Source organism: Anticarsia gemmatalis, chromosome 9 (genome assembly GCF_050436995.1).
Source record: "Anticarsia gemmatalis isolate Benzon Research Colony breed Stoneville strain chromosome 9, ilAntGemm2 primary, whole genome shotgun sequence".
NCBI lineage: Eukaryota > Metazoa > Arthropoda > Insecta > Lepidoptera > Erebidae > Anticarsia > Anticarsia gemmatalis.
Window position 1 is genome coordinate 7066667 of NC_134753.1, and position 25377 is coordinate 7092043.

A 25377-nucleotide genomic window follows, 5' to 3' on the forward strand; every position below is an offset into this window, starting at 1 on the left:
CATTTCATTATTAAAAAAGTAAACTTATGAAAGGCGTTAGGGCTGCCCCGGGTAAGTTTTGCTGAGTACTTACTTAACATTATACCTTCAACCTTTTAAGGGCTCTCTAGCGAAGTAGAGTAATGTTTTGAAAGTGGTTTCTTTTAAGACTTTTTCTTTTATATTTGAATGGGAAGTATACATAATATTCGTTGTTAAATAATTACAGGTTATATTACATACATTTATCGGTTTGTTAGTTGGTCCTTTATATAACAATTAAAACATGATGTACGGATATACATAGTAACATAAAAGACAAAATAGTAAAATACTTGAGGAGATAGATAGATTTTAGTTTAGGCTAGCATAAAATTGCCAAAAACTTATCTTTCTAATTTGCAACAATACTGGAACAGACCTCGACTGGTACAATAGCGACAAACAAATTGACATTATTTAGTAACCAACAAAAATAAAACATAATAATTAAATACTTTTTAACTACAAACAAATAAAACGGTTTATTAAAAGCAAACATACATTACTAATCATCTCTTTTACTGCCATAAAATTAACTCCGTGATAAGCTGTTTAAATTATAATTATAAATGTGAAGGGCAACATCGCACGTAGGGGCAGCACGCGACGTCACCTCAACCCTACGCGTGGCCACCAGGCGGCCAGGCGGGTCAGCAACCGTGCGGTCCATCGAACCTCGTCAAATATTAAAAAGAGGACTGAATCGACTTTCAACTTTCTCATGTACATTAATATGAGTATTGCGATATTATTTATGCATACTATGCAAATAGAAATATATAACATAATACATTAGTTACCTACATCTAGATTTGTGTCATACAATACCATTTATACACACCCGATCCACGAATTCACTAGCACAAATATTTTGCCAGATTTTTATTTGCTTACAATTTAGTTCTTCGTTAGTCTAATGAAAGCTACCAATTAGCAGAATCAGCCAAACGAATCTAATGATTATTATTTTCTGTCGATAAAATTGGAATATTGATAATAACTAGTTACCACAAAATGTGTCTTTGTCTTTATTGAGTCCGTAGTCTGGCATAAAATACAACTTCCGAGTAAGGGACGTTGCGGAAATAACAAGTCAAACATAGGGTGGTTACTTAGCAATAAGCGATGAGCAAGCGATTTCCTCCACTTGTCAACTACACATAATAACATGCTCGTGTTTTCTTTGCTCCGTATCCAGGCCGGCAGCCCGACACAAACAAAATGTTTTAAACATTTCATTTCCTATTTCGCCACGCAAGATATTCTGGGTATTGGGTTTATAACAATTCATTTCCTAGAGATAGGTATTACAATTGGCAGAGTACCAAATAGAGGACTTCCGAATTGTATTGCCAAGAAAAAACGCTGGTTTCATCTCGCTTCATTTAGCTCTTATGGCTTACATTTTGCACTGCAAGTGCTAATTGCGCAGTTCGGTGTTAAATTGCTGTTGCATGCTGTGCCTATGAACTTTAATAGTTTAAATCTGGAGTGTTTTACTGTTTCAAATAAGTCTTTTGTTGCAGACTGTCGCAAATATTTGTTTAGTATGATCATAGTTGTAAAATGAGCCCATGTGTAATTAATAATTGTTAGTTTTTCCGGCTTTGGTGTAATGGTTCTTCATAACATGTTACAAAATTCGTAGAAGCAATTTGTATGTAACTGTAGTCTGTAAAATCGCACCCTATTATACGTTGTAAGGGTCTAATATTACCAGTGAAACGTGGGTGGGACACGTGCTATTGTGTTATGACAGCTTTAATGCATACACTTATATTGAAGACTTATTTTATGTAAACTGTGAAAATAGTTTAGTTTCGTTCGAGCTTTTATACGAATGTACTGTAATTATATTATGTATTTATCCACAATTGTACTAAGATATTTTGATAAATAATTTTGAATGCATTTGTTATCTTCATTTTGAAATACTGCTTAATGCAGTATATAAGCATATATGTATTTAAGGACCTAATACTTTTAATTATGAGTAATCAAGTACGTATATAAAATGGTATATTCCCGTTGTCCACCCCCTGCTTGTCCACCCCGGGTGGACAGTGACACAAATCTTTTAAAAAGTTCTCGGTGTCCACCCCTGTGGGACAGTGAGAATTAATTTTAAATTATTCCCGCTGGCCACCACTACTCTCGATGTTCACCACCGGTGGACAAAGCCACTGCTTACATAAACATTCTCAATATCCACGCTTGATGGAATTGGGTGTAAAAAAATAATTAAGTAGGTATATAGTTTAATCATATTATCAACATCTTTTACTTTTGCAATCTACACAAATAATTATCACAATAGGTATTAATCAAAGTCACAGAAAAATCTTTACATCCTCATCCTTTCTAGAAATAAATCAATATTGAAGTCCCCATTGACAAGTCCCATTCGCATGTCGTGAATAAAATGATCACTTAAAATATATTTTTTTACGTTTATTGTTATAACTTATACCTTGGTTTAATAAGTGCCGCAACTTAGGGTCAATCATCATTATATGGGAAAACACACCATAGATAGTGTACCTACTTCTATTTACCCTAGAGATGTTGATAATATGATTAAACTATGTACCTACTTAATTAATTTTGTTATAATTATTTACACCCAATTCTAGCAAGCGTGGACATTGAGAATGTTTATTTAAGCAGTGGCTTTGTCCACCGGCGGTGGCCAGCGGGAATAATTTAAAATTAATTCTCACTGTCCCCCAGGGGTGGACACCGAGAACTTTTTAAAAGATTTGTGTCACTGTCCACCCGGGGTGGACAAGCAGGGGGTGGACAACGGGAATATACCTATAAAATCATCTCCTGAAGATAGTGCGTGACATCGCTAAGATTTAATTTTATTAGGCTACGGATCGAGAAATTTCACAAGAAAATCTCGTTACTTAACAAAAAATTTAATCAATATTTAAAATACATGGATATATACTTTCAAGTTATCTTTAATATGACATCATGTAAAATCTGTAAAATATATTTATATGGGAAAAAAACAATGAGGCCTAAAAGGATCGTAACATGATGACTGTATAGCGAGCATACCACATTACTGTGTAATATTTCGTATAAATATAAGGTTGTATCTTTACGCACGCATAAAAATAAATGAATATGGAGTTTCCGCGAGGCAATAAACAACAAGTTTCCGCCCAAGAATGTGGGGAATGCACTACCCTTACAAATATATTAATAGTAAGTGGGCGAAATGTTTTTAATGCTGTAATAAGGAACTTGTAAAGTAACTCAACAGGCAGACAGGATACGCATGCGCTCTTCTTGCTGAAATGTTCACACTTCAAAGTTTTCAGTCGGCGGGCTACCACTGAATCGGGCGGCGGTTGCCGGGACTTTCTTTTTATTTACCTTCGTCGTGTTCGAATTTAACCGACGAACATTTAACAAAAGTACTCAGAGACTATGAACTATTCGATACATTTCGTGTTCCTGATACTGTGCTCAAGTTGGTATAGTTTGTTTACTTTCTTATATGTTGTATTTTTAAGTTAATTCTGTCAGTTTTCTGTTGCGTGATGAAAGTTTAGCGCGTGTGTAATTTTCCCGTCATCCTGGCTTCTGATTGGTAATTGTTATGCCGTGTTTTTGAATAACAATGACGCTTTATATTTTCAGAGCTTTATTGTGTAAAGCTACGTTAAATTTATTTTAAGTGTATACGGGAAATACCTAAGTATTTATTCAGGTTTTCCTAATAATGTCGGTCTCAATCTAGACCTTCCAAAATTGTTAGGTCCCAGTTTTAAATCAAACTAACTGACTTCTGTCCGTTTCGATAGCACGTTGCCTTTAGGTATCCACAAATCCATAGTTTCAGGTTAGCCATTAAAAATATTATTATGTATAAAAACAACTAAGCAATTTTGTATAAAACTTCGGAATGTTATTCATTTTACTTAGTATAATAACGCGGATATTACAAGTCAGGTTGTGATAATGATAGAGATTATATTCGAATGATTTACCTTAAGCCTGTAAATCAAAAAGTTGTGAAAAGGAAACGTGATCATAATCAAGGTAGTGATTACGGCTCGATGTCGAAAATAAGTCCATAAAAAATGTCTCAAACTTTATGCGTTTCCATAATCTACGCAAATAATACGTTAAGTTTGCAATCGTGTTATTTTGTGGGGATGCCATTGTAAAAGTAGCACTGTAATAGTGTTTGAATATTAGCTTATTAAAAGCTGATCATAAAATTTATGTTTGTAAATAGAACATCTGACTCGGGGTGCATTTTATAAATTTTTGATTCGATGCCCGGCAAAATACAGGTTTTTCTTGCAAATATAAACCGGTTAGATGCTTTTTAACTGCAGCCATTTGAGTGCGCTGGTAAAAACCTAGAAAATAAGAATTAACAGGGTACTGAAAACATAAATTCTGCATGTATATAGATGCTGTAGATACTGCTCTTTACAAAGCCACGTGTGAAATATTATCTCAGGCTTCTGAGAACTCAGGTATCGTATCTATATCTCCTTCTCTAAGAAACTGCATACAGGATAGTTAGATACAATATTTGTTGCCCATGAATCAATAAACTACATCGGCTAATAGTATTCACAATTCTCTTTTAGTCGTCAACAACACAAACTTTAAATAAAATAACTAATTTTGAATATTTATGCAGACTATCTTTAATCAAAGCTTTTATAGCTCTGTTGCATATTGAAGCGACAGATTAAATGGGACGTAGACAATTATTTGTTCCATATAGATTTTCACTTTAATTTCAGACAAAAAATGAATGAGTGAGCCGTCCGCTATGGGATATCAACCACAAAATCACTATCAAGATTCATTGAAAAACCGGCCGCTGATAAAAATCCGGTGTTTATTTTTGTTTTATATCCGGATCGCAGCCAAAAATATCCGGTTCTCACCGCATTTTTTAAAAACAGGAAAACCTTTTTTATCTATTATTAACTCTGTTTTAAATACATCTCCTTATAATAAATACAAAAATAAACTAAATATTTAGTGAATCTTTTACAGGTATAATAATTAGGCGATAAATATATTTAAAAGATGATAATAGGGTAAAATTTAGTTCGTAACAAAAAATGCTAATAGGTACACGGGTCACTATTAATTTAGTACATCAGGATAAACAAAATTCTAAGAAAAGCTAGATATTGATAGAAAATATTAAAAAGTCTTCAGCGATGAACTTAATTTTTATAAGGTACCTGGGTCAAATATGGCCAATTAAACGAAATATTGTAACGCGACGTTAAATTGTCGCTAGTGTCGGTTAAAGTGAAACATGCATGAGGTTTGGAATAATGATATGTGGCCATATTTTTCGGTAGGCCATATTTGACCCAGGTACCTTATATTTTTATACGCCTAATAAGATTTACATCGTGACACTGATAATTTCTTACAAAATATAATATAATTAATGATTAGCCAAAGCTTGCCTAAGTAGTGTGTAATATATTACGCGGCAATAACCTCGTAGTACTAATATGTCAATCATCTTGTACTATGTAATGTAAGTAACGTTACCAAATAAGTTGCGAGTATTAGAACTATAACCCACTATGACAGAGTTGCCAACAGCTTCGACTTTCGCTGTCTTGTTTGAGCAAGTCGGTATAAGCTATAATTGTCGGTTATGAGTACGTTTAAGTTTCGTTAAGGTCACGGTCTATCAAATATTACTTACTTCAAGTTGGGTGTATTTTGAAAACATATTAAATTAGTAAGTTAAATACTTTTTTAATTTCGTTGCAATACTTTTGTACTGCTACATATTATATAACATACTAAAACTTCAACCACAGCAGTAAACACGTTGTGTGAGCTCGGATGAGCTAAACGTTTTGTCTTTTTCACTCAAAGATTCATATTCTTTCGAAAGTGGCAAAACATAGATAAACTATAAATATGTCATGTAATTTGGTAAGGCAGTAAGAATTTAAAACTGCAGTCATAGCGATTTACCTTAATAATAAATGCTACTTAGCAACCGAAGAAATATACCTATACAATATATTTGAGCTTTCTTGTAGGTCAAATGTTACACATAAATAGAAAATGATGGATCAAAGCTATTGTCTAACATTCATTTCAGTAAATAAAAAAGTATAGTACGGCAAACAATCGGAGCACACGAAGATATTACCCTTAATTTCCTGTGTTTTTGGTTACGATAGCATCCGTATCTTCTGTTTCCTCTTAACGATATAGATTCATAAGCAAACAGAGAGGACCCGATATTGTAACTGTCAAATTCTGTGTAATACAAAGGAATTGATACGTATTGGGAAATGTTTTCCGACTTCACTGGCGAGATATATCGCCGGCTTTGCTTTGTTGTTCATACTTTGCGCTGAATATTTATTCATCGTAACATTATTAGCTTTTCTAATCATACTGAAATATACAATGTACATTGAATTGTAAATCTGCATTGCTTAGTTTATGTGTGTAAGAGATAAAAACAATGTGTTCTATTATTTCCTAGACCGTAGCTTCCAAAAAGCAATTTGTACAAAAGATAAAGTTACCTGTTTCTACCGAAGTGCCGCAATATTGATTTAACGAGAATAAAAAAGTAATTTTACGATGTGCTACGTCTAGACTCACATAAAATATCTTTAAATGTAATAAGGTAACTGGATAAGTTTTATAGGAAGCGGACGCTGGATGTTAGATTTCAGATATCAATAACTTTTTATGGCTCCCTCGTATTATTGAACCTGGGCGTAAACAACGGCCCTTGGAGTATATGCTTCATGTTATATATACAGTTGTGACTACTTGTAACTATGATTGTATGTCAATATAGCTTGATAAACAAACATAAAGTAATATGTGTGTAATAACAATCGAGGGTTTCAATCTACTTGAAAGCCTATAACTGCCTTTCGAACCTATACCATATAAATATAACGTTTAACCTATATTATGTTATGCCAACAATGCATTATTCATGGACTATTTGAGAGAGATAAACTACGAAAACAATATCTCCTAACTGTAACGCGCGCTATAATAAATTCATATCGACGAAGGGATGCTCTGTTATTGTGAAAGAATGTTTGTTTAACGTAAATTGAGTAACCATTATAATAATACGTGTAATTAATGAGTCATACCATTAATCTGCTCGTTGTGGAATAATAATATGATTAATTGAGAATATATAAATGGATGTAGAGTGGCCGAGGCACAAAAGTTAATGTGTTTCCTAATTCATCGTATTTCGGTTAGGAAAACCGAATAGTCGTTGTGAGACAGAGGTCGTAAGGGGCTTAATTCGTTTTATTGAACTGTTCGAATCCCTGATAGTTTTAGTGAGCTTGCAGCGAACAGAAACCAATAGGGTTCCTTCTACAATGCAACGAACTGTATACAAACATTTCAAAGTTCTATTCAAGTTTTCCGTGACCCCCGCAAGCCTCGCAGACGAAGTTCTACAGGAATCCTATTTCTGGAAATAGGATAGCCAGAAGCTGAATTAGCTGACTATCAGCTACTAAATTTACATGCACAAGATTAGTTTAAAATACCTCACGTTTGTAACTACACATCTCTGAAACGACAAATAATGAAAAATTACGTTCGAGTAATGTAAGTTTGTGATCTGCTAGGGTATGAAGATATTTAAGTTTAAAATTGTAATTTATCTTAGTGAACTGAAACCGTGCTCGATTAACGATGTTAGTGTAACCCTTATCACGTTGAAACCTAATAGCTTACAATTACTTCAGGTCATTATCTGTAAGGTCGAACTTGCCACTTCACTGTTGGACCACGACTACTGTTAATTGCGTTTTAACCTGTTTAATATTCTCAAATGTTTATTGGTTGCATATAAATCTTCTTTAATTTGTACACGTAAATTTGATTATATTGTTTAAATGCCTATTAGTTACACTACTTAAGCGCATTTAGAATATTTAAATTCGAGAGCCATTATAAACACCACGGCTCACATATTATTAGCTTTATTCCACGGTTAATGATAAAAATTGCCTCATGAATAAATAAATAACCCGTACATTAGCAAAATTGTTTTCAGTAGATAATACGTGGCATGATATAAATCAGTTAATGTGCATAACTTCTACATTCAAGCCGTCGATTGTGCGGCAAATTATGATTTATTAGTTAAAAGTTTACACTGCCCGCTCTTCCTCGTACGTTCACCTATATTGTATGTATGTAACAGTTATTAACATGTTACATTACTTACATTTATTTTATCTAGTTGTAAATATAAAGGATAGTAGTAACTTAATAAATATTATTTATATTTTTACATAAATCTTAGCTTTAATGATACTATTTCTGGAATTCAAATTTTGTTTTATTACTTGAATACCATTATCGGTATAAAAGCAAAGCTAATATTATTTTATTATAAAATTAAAAGGAAATCTTAGCAAAGCTATTTTGATTACACTCATTGATATTCAGCTTCCGTAATTAATATTTGAAAAGTAATTGATAAAGTTATTTGATAATCAATATTGAATAGGATGTAAAAGGAAAAAGGCAATGAAAGTCACGAAAATATGAAAAAGCAACAGAACAGAAGTTACACCGTGTGAAAGGTCACGCTAATTAATTAGCAGTGACACAAAGAAATGTATTCAGTTTTTGATCGTTGAGCTAAAAAGCTAAAAAGGGGAGAATTTATTCCGGAGGAAAATAATTACCGCTCGCAAACAAAGAGATTAACTTATTCGCTGTTGCCGGCAACTGAAATACGAACGTTATTCCACAAAGGCAACGTGAATCAGATTCTCTTTTATTAGGTCTGTGTTGTTTTCCCCATCAATTTGTGTCCTTACTCTCATTAAGATTAATACTTTATTCATAAATGCTGTACCGATGAACTAGCTTGTCAATTAATTCTTTTGTGCCACGTCCAAACAATGGCTCCACTACACAGATAATAATCCATCCACGATGGCTCTTGGAAACTGATTGTGTTTCAAAATGCTTTTAGGCTTAAAATTGAGCACAAATAGACTTTTTGCGTATAAAATACACCAAGTTCGTTTCACATGAAAGTCAATCAAATAATTGATTGACTTTTAATCTAATGTTAAAAATATTTATTATTCTATCGAACACGGGATTTTAAAGACTAATTGAACGAAATTGTTGTAAAATACCTAATTAAGAAAAAAAGAAATCTATGTCCGTAATTGAAAGTAACTTTATTCCAGGTACTCACGATTCGTAATACATATTTAAGTTTAAATGCAGCTAACATAAACCAAAAAGCAAATAGTAATTGAGACTTAGGTTTGAAATAGGAGCATTTACAACCACAATATTACTGCAGAACGTACGTATACGAGACGTAGGTAACAAACATTGGCTCTTGTGTGATTGTACTGCCAATTCTGCACCACACAAAGGGTTGGATATCGTTTTGTATTCACCTTATATTCAGGTGCACACTTGAACGCAGAAACGTGATTAATAGAAAGAAAGATGGATTTCCTGATATTAAACCGTATCGAACCAATCCGCATTATGAGCTCCACATTGCTTTCTACATAAGGGCCACTGAAGCAGACGATTTGGATCAAAGGGATTACCTAATAATATATTTTTAATCTCTTTGATCTGAATGGGATCAGTCCGTTGTAAGGCTACCTTCATATGTGGATATCGTTCCTGCATTTTTATGTTCACTGCCGTCTCCTTTACGTCATTAGCAAAATCTGATTAACAGATTGTTGTACATCCCTTTGTTCGGTAATGAGGACGCGTATATCATTAAAAACGAGTATTTCTACTTCACGAATATCTCTTTTGAAAGTTTGTAGTTTAAATATGTATTATGTATGCTGTAGATTTAACACACTTTTGGCACAAAATTGAATTTTAATATCAGCTCTATAATGAACTTTTAAAAATGAGTGCTTATCGTGAAGCTTTCAAACTTTTCATCGACTTACTTAAAGCAGACGGGCATTGATTGTCGCATTTAGGCTCGGATTAATCAGCGCATTTAACAAGATTGTGATGGAGTAGTTAGTCAACAATTCGGTTGTAGTTACACATTTATGAAACTATAACTTGGATATACAGAATACCACAATAATGACATGTTCTTATAATCAAAATGGAATATATTATAATGGAAAGTTCTAATGATTTTGCTCCAGTTTGTTCATATTAAGTCAAAAATAAACACTTAAAATGTTATGAATACGTTTTCACAGAAAAGAGAACGTCAGAGATTTGTTACAAACATACGTGCCGTCTAGCCTACGTGTGAAATAACGTGGTTGGTCAGTCTATCAAATATGTACTGAAAAATGTATTATTTTTACCACGAATATTGATGACGAACGAGTTCATTTCTCGCAATCTAACACCCGTGCTATCGCAAGCCTGCTATATTTTTTTAGTGCCTATACTATTCCAAAATTCAAAATATTAATTTATTTTTATGGGAGCATATTTCTGGAAACTTCGCTTGAGAGTATTTGGTGTCGGGTATCATGTCACGTATGTACTATAATATTAACATGCGGGAGCTTCCCCTCGTACGGAGGCGCACTTCTGTATCTACGACAAACGCGTTTATCTATCTTTATTCGAGTGTGATGCCTAATTGTGTTCTACTGAACTAGGCACGACACAAAGGATCGATACAGTGGAACCACAGTAATTCGGAAACCACTACTAGCATTCTCAGTACGAATTTAGAACTTAGCGCACATTTAGTTCAGCACCAAAGGCTAGTATGAAACAATGTCGATGACACGTTACATGTTATCTATACAAAACTGTATTTCGTAGAAATGCCCTGTACAGTTTCCACTAACTTACGTGTAGAGCTCGTAACTTTATTTGTAGGTGAAACTCCAGAGAATAGGTATTGTAAATAACAATTGTTGTTGCAAAATACTGGCATGTCAAATGGTTACCAGGTAATAAGCTTGTGCCAAATTTGCCGATAAATATTACTCCGACAAACATTACCAGGACCTATAGACAGTTTTTATTCTAAAATATCATTATTTTACTCGATACCCTCATTACAATTACCCCGATAATACTCGTATGAATTAATTTATCTTCTTCGGTAAGTTAAGTGTAAGGACAACTTTTTTCATAAACTAAAATTATTTTTCCATATACGTTATACTATTCCGCATAAATCTCAACTGGCATGTGAACCAGAGACGGATGACTTTGCACCTGACTATTTTCAACAAGACAACCACTACCGAAATTAAATCTGTTATTCAACTTTACTTCTTGCAATTTGAAGCATTACCTAACAAATAAGGCAACTTCAAAATCTACAGCCATTTGTGACATAAAAAAACATGTTCGCTCTGTTCTCTGGCATTCGAATTAATTTGAATTACAGAAGCTAATGAGGTAATATGGAGGGTGAGGCTGTCATCTCGTCATTTGATTGCTTTCATTTCCCTTAATACCATTTTAGATGATCCCAAAACCAATCAGTAACAATTCCACGGCACACTGTTGGTTGCGACGGATATTAATCGCAGTCTTTGTATCTAAGGTACTATTTACTTGTCGTAGTTTATTGTAATAAAGGTTTTACTAGCTGAAACCTAGGAGAAGTATTATCGTTTTACAGTACACAGTGCATCTGTATTAAAATCTAAAGAATGTATTAAGTGGTAAGTTTTTATTAAATTTATTCATAATATTTTGCGCACGGCGGTCGGTAAACGATCTGCGGGTTAAGCAACACTTAGCGCGGTCATTCCATAGATGAGTGACCACTTAGTGGTATTTGAGCTAGGTGTCTTCATGCTTCGGAGGGCACGTTAAATTCATTCCCGGTTGTTATCCACTAATATAACAGTTATTAAGCTACGATAAAGGCTTTCGGCTAGGTTGAGCCACTAACCACAAGACAAAATAAAATAAAAATATACTAACGCAAAGTGTTTTTCAACAAAATTATTTGCGACTCGAAAATCTGCGAACACTCAAGAGCGGTCGTTCACTTCGCATTATAATTGGACTATAGATTTAATAAATTAATCGACGCAGCATTGTAGTGTACGATTGTGTCCATTATACCCGCAATTACCGTAAATGGTAATTAAATTACAGAGAACATTTAAATGCAGCTGTACAAACGCGTGCGAATGAACGTAAATGTGGTGGAGATACTACGACTGTATCGAATTATTCGCATTGCTTCATAAAACACATTACGTGTAAATTACATTACTTTTATAAGTTCACTAGCTGACCCGCGCAACTTCGCTTGCGTCACGTAACGCATCGTTTTTGTAACATTTTTACTGGTCTGCTCCTATGGGTCGTAGCGTGATGATACGAGTAGCCTAAAGCCTTCCTCGATAAATGGGCTGTTTAACACTGAAAGAATTTTCAAATCGGACCAGTAGTTCCTGAGATTAGCGCGTTCAAACAAACAAACAAACTCAGCTACTAACTTCAGCTTTATAATATTAGTATAGATATAGTATAGATGAAAAAGTAACAAGTGTTGCATGGAGGTCGAAACAAATTACGCGTTGCCTAATTTTATGCCTCTATTAGTTTCGGTGCGTTACTTAGAATTAAAAACAAAAAGTTATATTATATGCCAGTGTTTGTAGGTCATGTTTGGTTAGTATACTTTTTGACATCAATTCCAAACCGTTATCGGGTATGTTTAGACTAACTATCCTAGGATTGTGAATTCCAGACCCTTGTTTGACCTTTATCGATATCAAATTTCAATATTTTTCTACATAGTCCGTTGCTAGGCCATACGAAGTTATAAAAACAATAACTCGCTTTTTACTATTACAAATTACAATCAATATAACAAATTGTTTTTAAAGTTTCAATAATTGTTAAATAGTTGTAACATTTACTGAAACATAAAAGATAGATTTTAATTGTACTGATTTAATTAATTTGCCTAACTATTTACTAATTTCTGAAGGTACAATTCTATTCTGTCTCATAATATAGATACTATTTAATTATGCATGTGTCAAATCAAATTACTGACTTGAGATGAGTATATTTCGATTAAGCGTAACGTCGCTTGCACACAGAACACATACATATACATAGAAACATACGTATACATATGTATATATCTATATGAAAGGTACGAGTGAATAACAAGGTGTATACTTCAGTGAAAAATGTACTGAAGAACTTGACTTCGAAGTCACAGCTATAAAAATCCTGTGAATATTTCAACTTACTTTTTGCGTAGAACATTTTTCCTGTTATCTCGCTACATGTTAAATTGAGCAAAAACATCTTGCTGTTTTGTTTAAAAGTAAGAAAAACTGAATCCCAAACGACGTAGAGAAATATTATACAAGCGTCGGTTCAACTGTCACATGTCTTCGAAAGAGCTTAAGCTGTCATAACGAGCTGGGTGAAAAGCTTATGTGCGTACGCGAGCCAAAGAAGAACAGATTACAGCTATAACCCTTCCTTTCAAACTGTGTTTGTATCGATCTTCCCTCGTTTTACTTGAAAATTCATACACGACTAATTCAACGATAAAACGTACTTAGATAAATGAATGAAAACATAAAAGCTCGTCTTGTCGACAGTCATAAAAATTGACGGAAAGAAAATCAAGATCTTGTTCCTAATGTTTATATTCTTTTTATTCGATAACGATGGCTGTATACTTCATGTGTAGCGATCACAGTCATAAACTGAAACGAAATAATGATGAAAAGGGCTTTTAAATTTTCATTTCGCTGTATATGTTTGCAAGAAAAATATTATACTTTCACAAGTGTAAGTAAATATTTCTGTAAATGACAGTGTCAATTCGTTTCAAAATACGAATTATAATACCTTGTTAAATGGTTTGGTTGTTAATATTATTACATAATAACAAATGTATAATGCAAAACGTTATAATATCAACTCCTAAATATTGCGGTCATTAAAAAGAAATGACTAAACAACTTATTGTACGAGAAAGGGACTTTTATCCGGTCTTCCTTGTAGTCAAAAATGGTCAAATAATCCGATACAGTTGGTGGAACTAAAGGCTTAATGAGCCCCGAGGCTTAGATGGGCCTCATATGTAATATGTAAACCGCGGTCACCCTTGACTGACCGCAAGAACATTGTGTTTTAAGGTTAAACTGTTTTTTTGTACATATAAGATAAACTATTAAAACAAAATCATGATGTTATTGATTTGAGCATGTTTATTCATTTTCGATGTGTACAATATATTATTTACAACAATTAAAAGTAAGCTAAATTTAAACTTTATCCACAAATAAATTAAAAAACAAGTATATTAAAAATAATAAAAAGGGAAGCGCGCTACGCTTCGTAATTACTCCATCGCTGTTCATCGGGAACGTTCTGAGAATGCTGGCAGGATAGCCGTTGTATGGATATATTTGAGCCTATTTATCCCGTCAAAATTGTAACCTCAAAACATTGTTCGCAGAATGTATAGCAGTGAATATCAAGCGTATGGAAGTACCTTCTCTGGTCGAACTGGGAACAGAGTCAGTGATCCTTGACTGCGACTACAGTACAGGCGTCACCCCGGGACCGGGCCTCGTGATAAAGTGGTTCTTCAACGGCTCCACCGGCCTCGTGTACCAGTGGATACCGCCTCGGCAGCCGCAAGTGATCGGACTGCTGAAGGGAAAAGTAGACATGACTTTTAAAATATCGGGTAAATACACTTAGATCCTAGGCTAAGTCTAAGTCTTTTTAAAATAGTAAATATTTTAGTATCTAGTACTTACGTGTACGTTCATCGAAGTTACCAAAATAGCAATACTTAAACCCTACAGCCTTTTTAAAATCACTCCAAAAACTTTACATTATATTTACATACCGCGGAGGCTTAAATTGGTAAGTACACGGTAGAATATAAATATGATGAGAGAAAGCTAACTTTATGTAGCATATAGACGATAAAGCGAAAAAGCGAGTTTATCATGCGGAATAACTCAGGTAAGTGAAATGTGAAATCGTGTGACTATTACCGTACGGTAAATGACATACGTAGATGTAAACATTACGCGGGAAACTTCGCCGAAAGTTCCTTGTTATTCCATGTTACGTAGTGACTGCGAATATGTTCTGACTGAATTTGCGAATAAAAAGTATAGTAAATTCATCTAGACTCTTTTTAATGAACATTTGTTTTGTTTAAATACAAACAGTTGGAAGTTTCACAGATTGTTGTCTGAGTGTATATCGAGTTCGTGATTAGATCGCGCTTGACGGAACGTAACTTAGCCAGGACAAAGTGAAGCTCCTTCAATGGCGATCTTTCGAATATTGGTCGAATTCTTACTTTGATACGATTCGCCTCTTTGTCCTCTGATAGTTTACAAAACCCTTCGCGATACAGATATTATTCAAAAGATTGGATATTGTGTAAGCTATTGTTTAGTAGGCTTATTAGTCAAAGTTACTGTATACTTGATTTTATTTCCGCACTAAGAATTGCTCTTGTGCAATTGCAAAACAATTATTTGTGGCGTGGCAACCTAATCCACTGCGCCACGGAGGCAGTCAAACAAATGTTTGAACAAATTCAGAATTTATAAGCAATCGAGCTAACTTATTATAAAACAAAGAAAACAATTACCTAAAGAACATCTGATTAAATTGCGATTATTTTTCAGAGGAGCCGCTACAAGCTTACAGAGCGATAAAGATATTAAACCCCAGCACACACTTAAGTGGCAACTACACATGTGTTGTGTCCACCTTCCTAGAAGAAGATAGACAGACGAGATCGATGCTAGTGTACAGTAAGTAACTATTACCGCACATTTGTATCTAGTACACGTACTAGTTACACTATCTCATTACTAAGTAGCCGCGCTCCATTCGATACGTTTCTTTGAGAATAACACTTTGTTTAGAATCAAAGCTGTTCGAAGAACTTGTACCTATTAAGAATCCTAACAACAAAAATATTTTTCCGAGAGTACCTTGAAGCTAATCCGCACTTAAAAACCAGATAGGTTCAAATATTTAGTAACACGGACATTTTGTGGAAAGAAGGCTCCAAAACACCCTTTTGTAGACCATATTGTATTTAAGTCAAGAAAAGCCGTCGGCGGCAAAATGTCAAGGCCTTAGTGAAAGACATTTTCTTAACGTAGATACACATTATATTGTATTAACTCCACGAGATTTTCTGCTCTTTACGACGTCTATTACCGAAAAACAAAGCAGGAAATAATTACTTAATATAAATTAAATTGTTAATAACCCGGCTTCGTGGGGCTTCTCATGAATCTCCGTTCATCTTGTTGTGACCTTTATTATTATTTAATATTCCAAAAAATAACAAACTTTTATTACACGAAAAGTATGAATTACGTTTGAGAAATTCTACCAAGTATTAATTCTACCAAGTAGGCATTATTCGTATCATCCACGTAATTATTATGAGGTAATCTCCTATTAATATTCAAGTACAGTATAAATACTTAAATTCCGATCCTAAAAGTTTACACAAATATGATTCTTTTGTTCCTAAGAACAATATGAACAATCATAATAAATCGTTAATGTAGAAAAAAATTCTGAAATCTACAGGATACCTTGTATTTTACTTGCATCAGCTAATTACTTCATTTTTTTCACACCTAACTTCATTAGATTTTTTTTCAATAACGACTTGAATGAATGCGTCGTAAAATACATTGCAACTGATAAGAGTTTAAACACCTTGAAAGCTTTATCTTTTTCAATCAAACACATTTTTGTAAAAAATATACCTCCAAAATAGAAACTAAAATACCGTGTATATTTTTTTATAAAAGCTAAATCCTTTTAGCGATCCTCCGGTGTTCCTAGTATCCATTTCAACTGGGTGATAGAGCTAAATGTACGTAAAAATACCTTTGTTTATATCCTCACGTCTAGTCTTCTGAACAACAACTGGCACAAAATAAACAATTTAATGGCATCCAAATTTTTTAAAATTATAAAATTATTATGTTAAACAATTTTTAATTAAACTAAAGCTGAACTTTCAGGAGGTATTCCTACCACTAAAGCTTTCGTGCATCAGTTAAAATTTAGCAGTAGCGCCTAAAGTACAATTTTACTACAACATAAATCAACACGATATTCTTTATTGGAGTTGAGCTCTACAACATTACATAAAAATCTAGAGTCCATGCAAACAAAGTCGTGTGCATAGTTAGTGATGAAATACAATATGCTAACACCATTTTTCATATCCATACATTTTCCTCGTAATTTAAATTGTTTTCATTAGATATTATGGAGGGAAACCAAGTAAAACAAAGCTGTTTCTGCCCCACAGGTCCGGGTAAGAGTTTTCATTTCATTCAGGAGAAAAAATATGTGTTCTTAGTGACATTGATATGCGTCGCCGAAGATTTATACCCAAGACCGCTGATGACGATATTGTCGAAAGGGTGAGTTCTCTCAATGCAGTTATGATGTTCTCTCGATTCAAAATTCAGTTAACTTAGTTAATAAACGTGACTTAGTTACATATTTTATTATCTGCACAAGTCACAATTTTATATCCTAAGTTCATATAAACTTGGAGCGAGCATAATATCTCTGACTTCATGTAACAGGACGGTAACGGTCTGATTACGTTGAGTACCGGCTTAATGGTTCTCGAAGGTGTGTCAAGACTTGCAACCCGCAATTACAAGCGTCGTAATAACCTCACCGCTCCGAGAGGGACATGTGCCCACAAATGGGACAGTCAAGAAATGTGTAAAGTGCCTTTTTCAGTCTGAAACTAAATTAGAACTTGTAGCGGTACGTTGAATACTCGCTGTAAAAGTTCAGTTCAAAGATAATAGCAGGGCACGAGTAAAGCCAACTTGAAAGTTCATCGCCTTGTCTGTAGTCTTTCCAGGCAAAAAAACACTAGGTACATTCTCCCTTTCCCCAGCCATCGAGGAAAAACAACACTTTTCATGAAAGATTTTAAAGATTTCTGTAGCCATAAAACAGTTTCATTATCCGGACTAATAAAAGCGGGTATAAAAGTATTTATCCAATTAAGTTACTGAACAAGGAATATGTAGATAAGAAATGTAACAAATGAATAGGAAATTGATGGGCTATTCCTTGACCCTCTAGTACCCTCATTAATGATATATTTGTACCTGTATCTGATTGGATCATGTTTTGCCAAAACGCATATTATTTTCCTTCTTGTATTTTTTGTAACTCATGTTCAAGCTAGTAGGTAGTTGATAAGGTTCGGATGATCCGTCGTAGGGTTCTTAAGACATGGTAATAAACAAACTTAACAATAAAATTAGAAAATATTAAGAGTCCATAAACGAAACGCAAACGATGTTTAAAATGTAAAATTAGAAAGATTTCTGTTATTTAGTGATGTTATTATACACAATTACAAGAACATTTAGTTGTAAAACAGGTAACAGTTCCAACTAAGCAATATTCGATGCCATTAGCTATAACTACGTTAGTTCGTAGTTTGTTATCATGGTTTCTAGAAATTTCTGAACAGGTTAAACTTAACTAACGGACGCAAACTCCGTTCCGCTCGGGGGTAATTCCGAACTGACGTGTCTCCTTCGTGCCTCACTTTTTCGCTGTTCGATCCCCGTAGGCTTCGCATAATATTGTATAACTATAAACTTTCTTGACAGATTAAACTTTGGGATGGTAAAGAGCAAAGATTATGAGAACTGAGTAAGTAAAGGATATTTTTATGTTCTTACGACATCGTTTGGGGATTATTACCTGGAGTAGAGACACTATTACCACATAACGACGTCGTACGGTTGCGAATAATTGTAATGAATTCTGCTAGTAGGTATGATGCTTATTATGAACATACTAACCGAATTGTCGATACAAACTAAACAATTGATGAAATAAATAATGAATCAATAAACACCAAGATCATTAATTTGATTAAAACCTTTGAAAAAAAATAAAAATTATGACATTTTCTGATATAAATTGGATGTTGTCAGGAAGCCTTTGGAACAAGCGGAGACAGACATGAGGATGGACTCGTGGGGAATGTACACAGTGGAGACGAGGGCCCAGGTGCACGACGATTACGTCAGCCGTCCATACGAAGAGTTTGTGTGTATGCTGAGCTTGCCTCACGCTAACTATACAGCTAATAGAACAACTATATATTATCCAGGTAAGATAAAAAAGTATACATTTACCTGTAACACCTTAGCACAAAAAACCAAAACAAGTGTTTCAGTGATGCGTTTAGGTGAACTCTTTAACTCAAAATTCATGTAACTTTATGTGCATTGTATTGTAATTGAGCAAAACAATAGTAAATTCAGCAACTTTAAATAATTAGTCTCATCCGTACACTGTTAGCTTTTCTATCAGAATTAAGATATACCTCGAATAGGTACCTTAGGGATAAATAAAAATACATTTATTACATTGAAAATGGTCGTATATAGCTAAAGTTAAAGTTAAAACAAGACATGTGTGAGAATCAACCCCGTTTACCAACATTAAGGTCAGATTCATTTGCGACTGCAGCTTTATAAATAAGGCAGCCGGCTGCATTACGTGTTACGTGATACTAACAGGATCGTAAGCTGTTGCTCGTAAAACTTTATTAACACTTGCATGCACTTGCAGGTCTTATGCCGACGGCGCACATCGCCGCCATAGAAGTGGAGAAACCACAGGAACATCAGGCGAACAGTAAGAATACACCGTTTCATTATTTACATTTCCTTCCTCAAATAGGAAGATATAAACATTTAAATAAATAATAAATAGAAATACGTTCGAAATATTTACGGCTATCCAATTGACAATAGATTTTTGGCCTTGCGATTACTGAAATAGTTCGTCTCTTTGCTAAATCTTTTCTCTTACCCCCGGGTTCTGAGTACATTTAACGGAAGTTTATGTATTCAATAGCTTTTTTTTGTATGAGTTTTGACCTGAAAAACCGGGGGTTAGTCAACGCATGAAAATAATATTACTTACTCCGATATTTCCTAAACAAAATAGTCACTTAAGAAGGGAATGGGGGCTTCGAAAATTACTCACCTTTTTGATCGCTTACAAAATGTCACTAATTTAAAGCGTATCATAAATTGTGAATTTGCTAAATATAGTACCTTTACTTTCGATCTACAAATAGTTAATGTATTGAATCAGACAATGTTAGATATTAACTTGAAACTGGCGGTACTTTGTAACACATTCAATGATTTATTAACACTATGGATCGGTGAAGTTTTTAGCCATCACTCCTAAATTACTTATTAAATATTGATGAAAATGGCTTAGAACAAAGGTCATCTATTAATAGCACGGAATAATTACACGTTGCCGGAAAACTGTGTATCGTTAATAATTAAAATATATATATTTTGTCTCAAATCGACTAAATACTTTAAAATGAAATACATATATGTATGTGTATTTTCATTTAGGTTACGTGTGTTTCTCTCATTGAACGTATGTCCATTGGGAGTGCCTCGTCCAAAGCCGACAGATCCACACAAATGACAAAACAAGTTTATCTTGCTAAAAATCGATGACAATACGTTTATGCCTATTCGGTGATTTGCAATCGTAACCAGTGTCAATTTATTTGCAGACTGTCCACTACTGCGAGCGTGTGCTGCATTATTTATTTTATTAATTAGCTTTAACTGTATCTTTTATTAAAATAATTATACAACCAATACGTGTAAATACATACGCTTACGCTGTATTATACTAAGCATATATTTTAATAAAATAACGTTACTGACATTGTTTCACATTATAGATAAATTTAGCCTTAATATATTTGTATTATTATGTTAAAAATAGACTTAAGTCACGATTATTGTTTTAAAAACGGCTGTTTTAGGAAATTTACAAAATCTGTGATATTTTAGTTTAAAAATTAAATTATAAATACGGTATTTTTATGAAAAAGCGATTTCATTTTCATAGTTTAATTGTGTACTGATAAATACGATGATCGTTTGTATATTTGGTCAGTATTATTGTTGTAAGTACGGATATTAGCCCACGGACATTTTAATGTAGCCCTTTGATATTATACAAAATGTAAATAAAACGCTTATATGTATATTTATGTTTATTACTTTTATACGAACATGTACCGTTACAGAGGACCTTATAATTTCCTAACAATTTCCTCTTATCTGAAAATTGTTAACATCAAACTTAACCTATTTCTAACGGAGCACACAGCAATCAGATTGTGTACACCCACTCACGTCACTGACTAGTAGAAAACATATTTTCTTTTAGGAAAAAATAAGAAAAGCTCGTGTAAACACGCCCTCTAGAGGAAACGTCACTCGTCGTTACTCCTATGATGTTTACTACATATAAAAATATTATAAACCATTTTAATACCTTTATAACCAGTTTTCTATCACTGTAACCTGTACCACGTGTATTATTTTCTTTAATATCTTATTGAGAGAGGAACGGCCTAAAAAATAATATAGTGTGATTTATTGTTACTATTGCGCCGTGGGCCGAGGATCTGATTATCTTTCGGTAATTAATTTCTTATTTGGTCTCATTATACTATTTCTGCATTAAAGTCCCTAGCGATACAAGAAAAGCTAACTCGTAAAAAACATCTCCCTCATGGCGCTTCGTGGAAGGCTGGTCTAATAATTTCTCTGTACAAAGCAGCCTTTTAAATATTACAATATACAATTACTGGGATTGATCCCGTACATGAGAGAGGCAGTCAGCAGTGAGAACACTGCTTGTTTAAAAATTACTCAACGTGGCGTGTAGGCTCTACTGTAGAGTTTACTGACTCTGAATGCTCATACATTTACATTTTACGCTACATACCTATACTACTTTGTGTTATTATTTTCTGTAAATATTGTTTAAACTTTTCTCGAATCATTCAATAAACAGGAAGCATATTACTTCCCAAGTTCCAGTAAAGTTTGGTTCGTATCCACCGTTAAAGGAAGATATTGTCCCCATCATGAAACAAAGAAAACTAAATCGAACTCAATAAACAGAACTTAGACACTGTAATATAATCCTGCCTCGGGTAATGAAATTGTCCCTTGCCAGTTAAAACGGCGTATCTACCAAATTTATTGATTGAATTTCACTTCTCGGACACGAAACTGGAATAATAGTGATACATTATTTAACTGACAAGTTTTGTCACTATATTTGTAGAGAAGTTTTAAAATGTTCAACTAGCAAACATTTTGTTAATAAGATTACAGTGATATACGAGCACGGCGAACTATTCCAGCTCCCAGTACTTAAGACGATGTTTGTATGTGTATCAGCGTCTCATACGTACCTATACGTAAGTAAGTTAACTCGGGATAGAAATATTACAGCAGTAGATAAAGAGGAAAGTGAGCACGGCTAAGTAGATACTCTCTCGCTGCAGTAATTTGAGGGAATTCCTTCGAGACGGCCTGCGCGATATGTCTGGCTGAGTGCGTGAAGCTCCTTGTAACATTACCATAACTGTGCCATTGCTGTTTCCTTCTGGTCAAATCCCTGGTAATATATTCTACAACGACATGGAAACTAAATGAAACGAAGTCTCCGAAATTTTGTTCCTCTTACCCAACATAAAACGCAAACACAACCTTTATACACTTAATTAAAAATATTTTATAATAAAATGACAGCGTAGCGTAGCGCTGATTGCCGTTAATTTATTTTATTAATAAAGTGAAATTGTATAAAACGTTTGAAATGAAGTGTAGGTAACAAGAACAATACAATTAAGTAGTTAGCGTTAGTACAGTGGTGATTGTCCTCAACGGTCTGCTTCTCTTTATTGCCCAAAAGTAGAAGTTTGTTTTGTAGTTTGTAAAGTACAAACAGCACTTCTAGTAATATCTGACTCCAGGGCGGTAAGTGCTAAGTTGCCTCTGTATCTCTGGCGATAAGTTCCTAATTGCACTTCACTGTGCGGAAATGGGGTAAAGCGGGCAACGTCGGGCGAACACGTACCGCGCGTACGTGTTCTGAAATGTACTACGCTTTAATGCGTATGACACGCGGCTTGATGTTATGTCGAGCACTTCGATTTTATGTATTTCAATTCGATATGGAGGCCTATCACGACTCGGCGGAATGAAAGAAAAACTTTTAAGGTGATTCCGGTGACGCGCGGATTACGTCCGCGCCGCCTTATCTTCACTGAAAATGCTAAGCTGCCGTTCCGGAACGTAAAACCTCTCGCGCATGCATTCTGCTTATTACTTCAATTTGTATTTTATCTTCAAAGAGATGTTTCCGGTTACTCTAAATACATCTGCTAAATCCTTTCAACAGGTTCAAAGGAGATTAAAAAAGCAGGTAAGCACTCGACTTTACTTTAGTTAAATAAAAAAACTAGACTGGGAGGAAGTTTAAAATAAAAAGGTACCGATATCGTCTGCTCCCTCTCATCCGTGTGTAAACAGTACAAATGAACTTTTAAACAAGTGGAATGATCTTTCGGCGGCCAACACTGATTGCTTTAAGGAAGTCGAAGGTTGTAACAAGTCTTATCTTATAGCTAGTTATGTTCACTAGAGGCATCCATAAAATCTAATGTTACGGTGGGAGGAGGGAAGTGAAATACAAATTATTTGCTTATAATATACTTGTACAAGCGCCGCCTGTGATTCTGTCCGCATTCAAATTGCATTTTTAAGCAAATACGGAAATAGAAGGATAATATACTTGCATAATGTGTAATACATATAGAGAGAGCGTAATGTGGACTTTAGGTATGAAGTAGACTTTACGAGCGTATTTTGTGCTATAAATCTTGTGTTAGTTAATATTTTAAAGGTAGAAACACCTCAAAGTTTACTACCAGGTTTTAAGTGAAAATGTTTTATTTAAAAAAGTGGTCGTTCCTTTCTGAATTATATAGTCTTACAATACGCGTGAATTAATTAAATTTACACACGCCACTGACCTAACTAGTTTTAAAAGGCTTCTTATTAAATCAAAGCCTGCTCCTCAGAACTCGGAGAAACATTTTTAATTAATGCTACCTACCGACGCGTTGTACGCCTCTAACCTTCATACTACTAATTATTTATTAGAGACACATTTTAATGAAAATTTAGTTCCACATACTTTATTAATTGCCATTAACGTTAAAGTGATTATTAACACGGACCTCTTATCTTAAAACTTAGTCAACTTTAGCGATTATAACTAAATAAGTTAGATCATTACAGTGATTTATTCATACAAAGAAAATTAGATGAAATCCAAATTATAAAATGGTTGTATTTTTTATTTATACAATTATAAAACTAACAAGTTTTAAACCTTAAATTATATATTTCATATTATATCTATCTATGTTTGTGTACCGAATAAATAGCAGCAAATATGTCTTGCAGCATTGTGTAGTCATAACTACCTTTATATGGCGGTGCTATTAAATCCGTGTATTTTGAAAATACCAAATATAATTCATGAATTTACGTTTCAATTACGATATTACAAATTAAACATTTGTTATGTTTAATTTGTAATATAAATCAATATCGTTATACCGTGATTAAAATATAATTACTTATGTATGTATTCGAAAATTAGATAATAGTGGATGACATTCACTAAATTATCCATGGCGAGTCGATATAGCCAGAGATCGTACCTCAGGGATCAGTTAATTTAATTTTCATCAATCAATATGATAAATTATCGAGCAGCCGCGTAGACGTCTAAACAGACAGTTGTTTGGACCTACATTTTATTTAATAAATTGTATTCGGTGATCCGAAAAGTCGGACATTGTTAGTGACAGCTCGTACAGAAGCAATATTGAGTGTAGGTACTGTTAAACTACGACCCACGTCTGTCTTAGTGGTATGTTACATTATTTTTCTTTCTCCAAATGTACCACAATCGTGTCTTTGTATTCTAAACGTCTGTTTGTTGTGTAACTTCTCCTTTAAAATGTTGTCTTATTTTGTCTCTTCATATACTTACTAAACATTCTACACAATTGACAAGTAGATTCCATATCCCATAAAAAATAATTTAATATTCCGTCTATTTCCAGTACCTGCTTATTAAGTAGGACATTTTTTTGGAACTCTTATAAACAGGCCGTTTATTTTTCCGAGAGTCAAGCGCGCTATCAATTTATTAGTTAACCTTCGTTACAACGTTAATATGAACCGAGACGGATGCTTTTATCATAAAGAGCGCCTATTTATAGTAAATGGGAAGGTAAACAAATAGTCATTTAACAAAGGATCCTTATTTCATGACTTAATACATATCTGTATATCTTGGAGCTCTGCCGTCCAAGGCACCGTGAAATTGCATGGTGACTGCCGTATTCTCCACGAAATAACAAAAAAATCGGAA

General features: G+C 33.9%; 1 protein-coding gene across 1 annotated transcript; it reads left to right on the plus strand.

The window, feature by feature from the left end:
• The first annotated feature begins 3367 nt into the window (after positions 1-3367).
• On the plus strand, positions 3368-20872 carry LOC142975615 (uncharacterized). The gene is made up of 7 exons (XM_076118572.1): positions 3368-3505; positions 14483-14716; positions 15681-15809; positions 17342-17456; positions 19011-19189; positions 19654-19719; positions 20630-20872. The coding sequence occupies exons 1-7, from the start codon at positions 3463-3465 to the stop codon at positions 20698-20700; spliced, it is 837 nt and encodes a 278-aa protein (XP_075974687.1). The 5' UTR covers positions 3368-3462; the 3' UTR covers positions 20701-20872.
• Positions 20873-25377: the final 4505 nt, after the last annotated feature.

What these genes read in the sequence shown, in the direction of transcription:
- LOC142975615 (XM_076118572.1), top strand. Translation starts at nt 3,463, where the DNA reads ATGAACTATTCGATACATTTCGTGTTCCTGATACTGTGCTCAA. An exon ending in GAGATCGATGCTAGTGTACA is followed by an intron (nt 15,810 to 17,341) that starts GTAAGTAACTAT and finishes TCTGCCCCACAG; the next exon opens with GTCCGGGTAAGAGTTTTCAT. An exon ending in ACAGGAACATCAGGCGAACA is followed by an intron (nt 19,720 to 20,629) that starts GTAAGAATACAC and finishes ATTTATTTGCAG; the next exon opens with ACTGTCCACTACTGCGAGCG.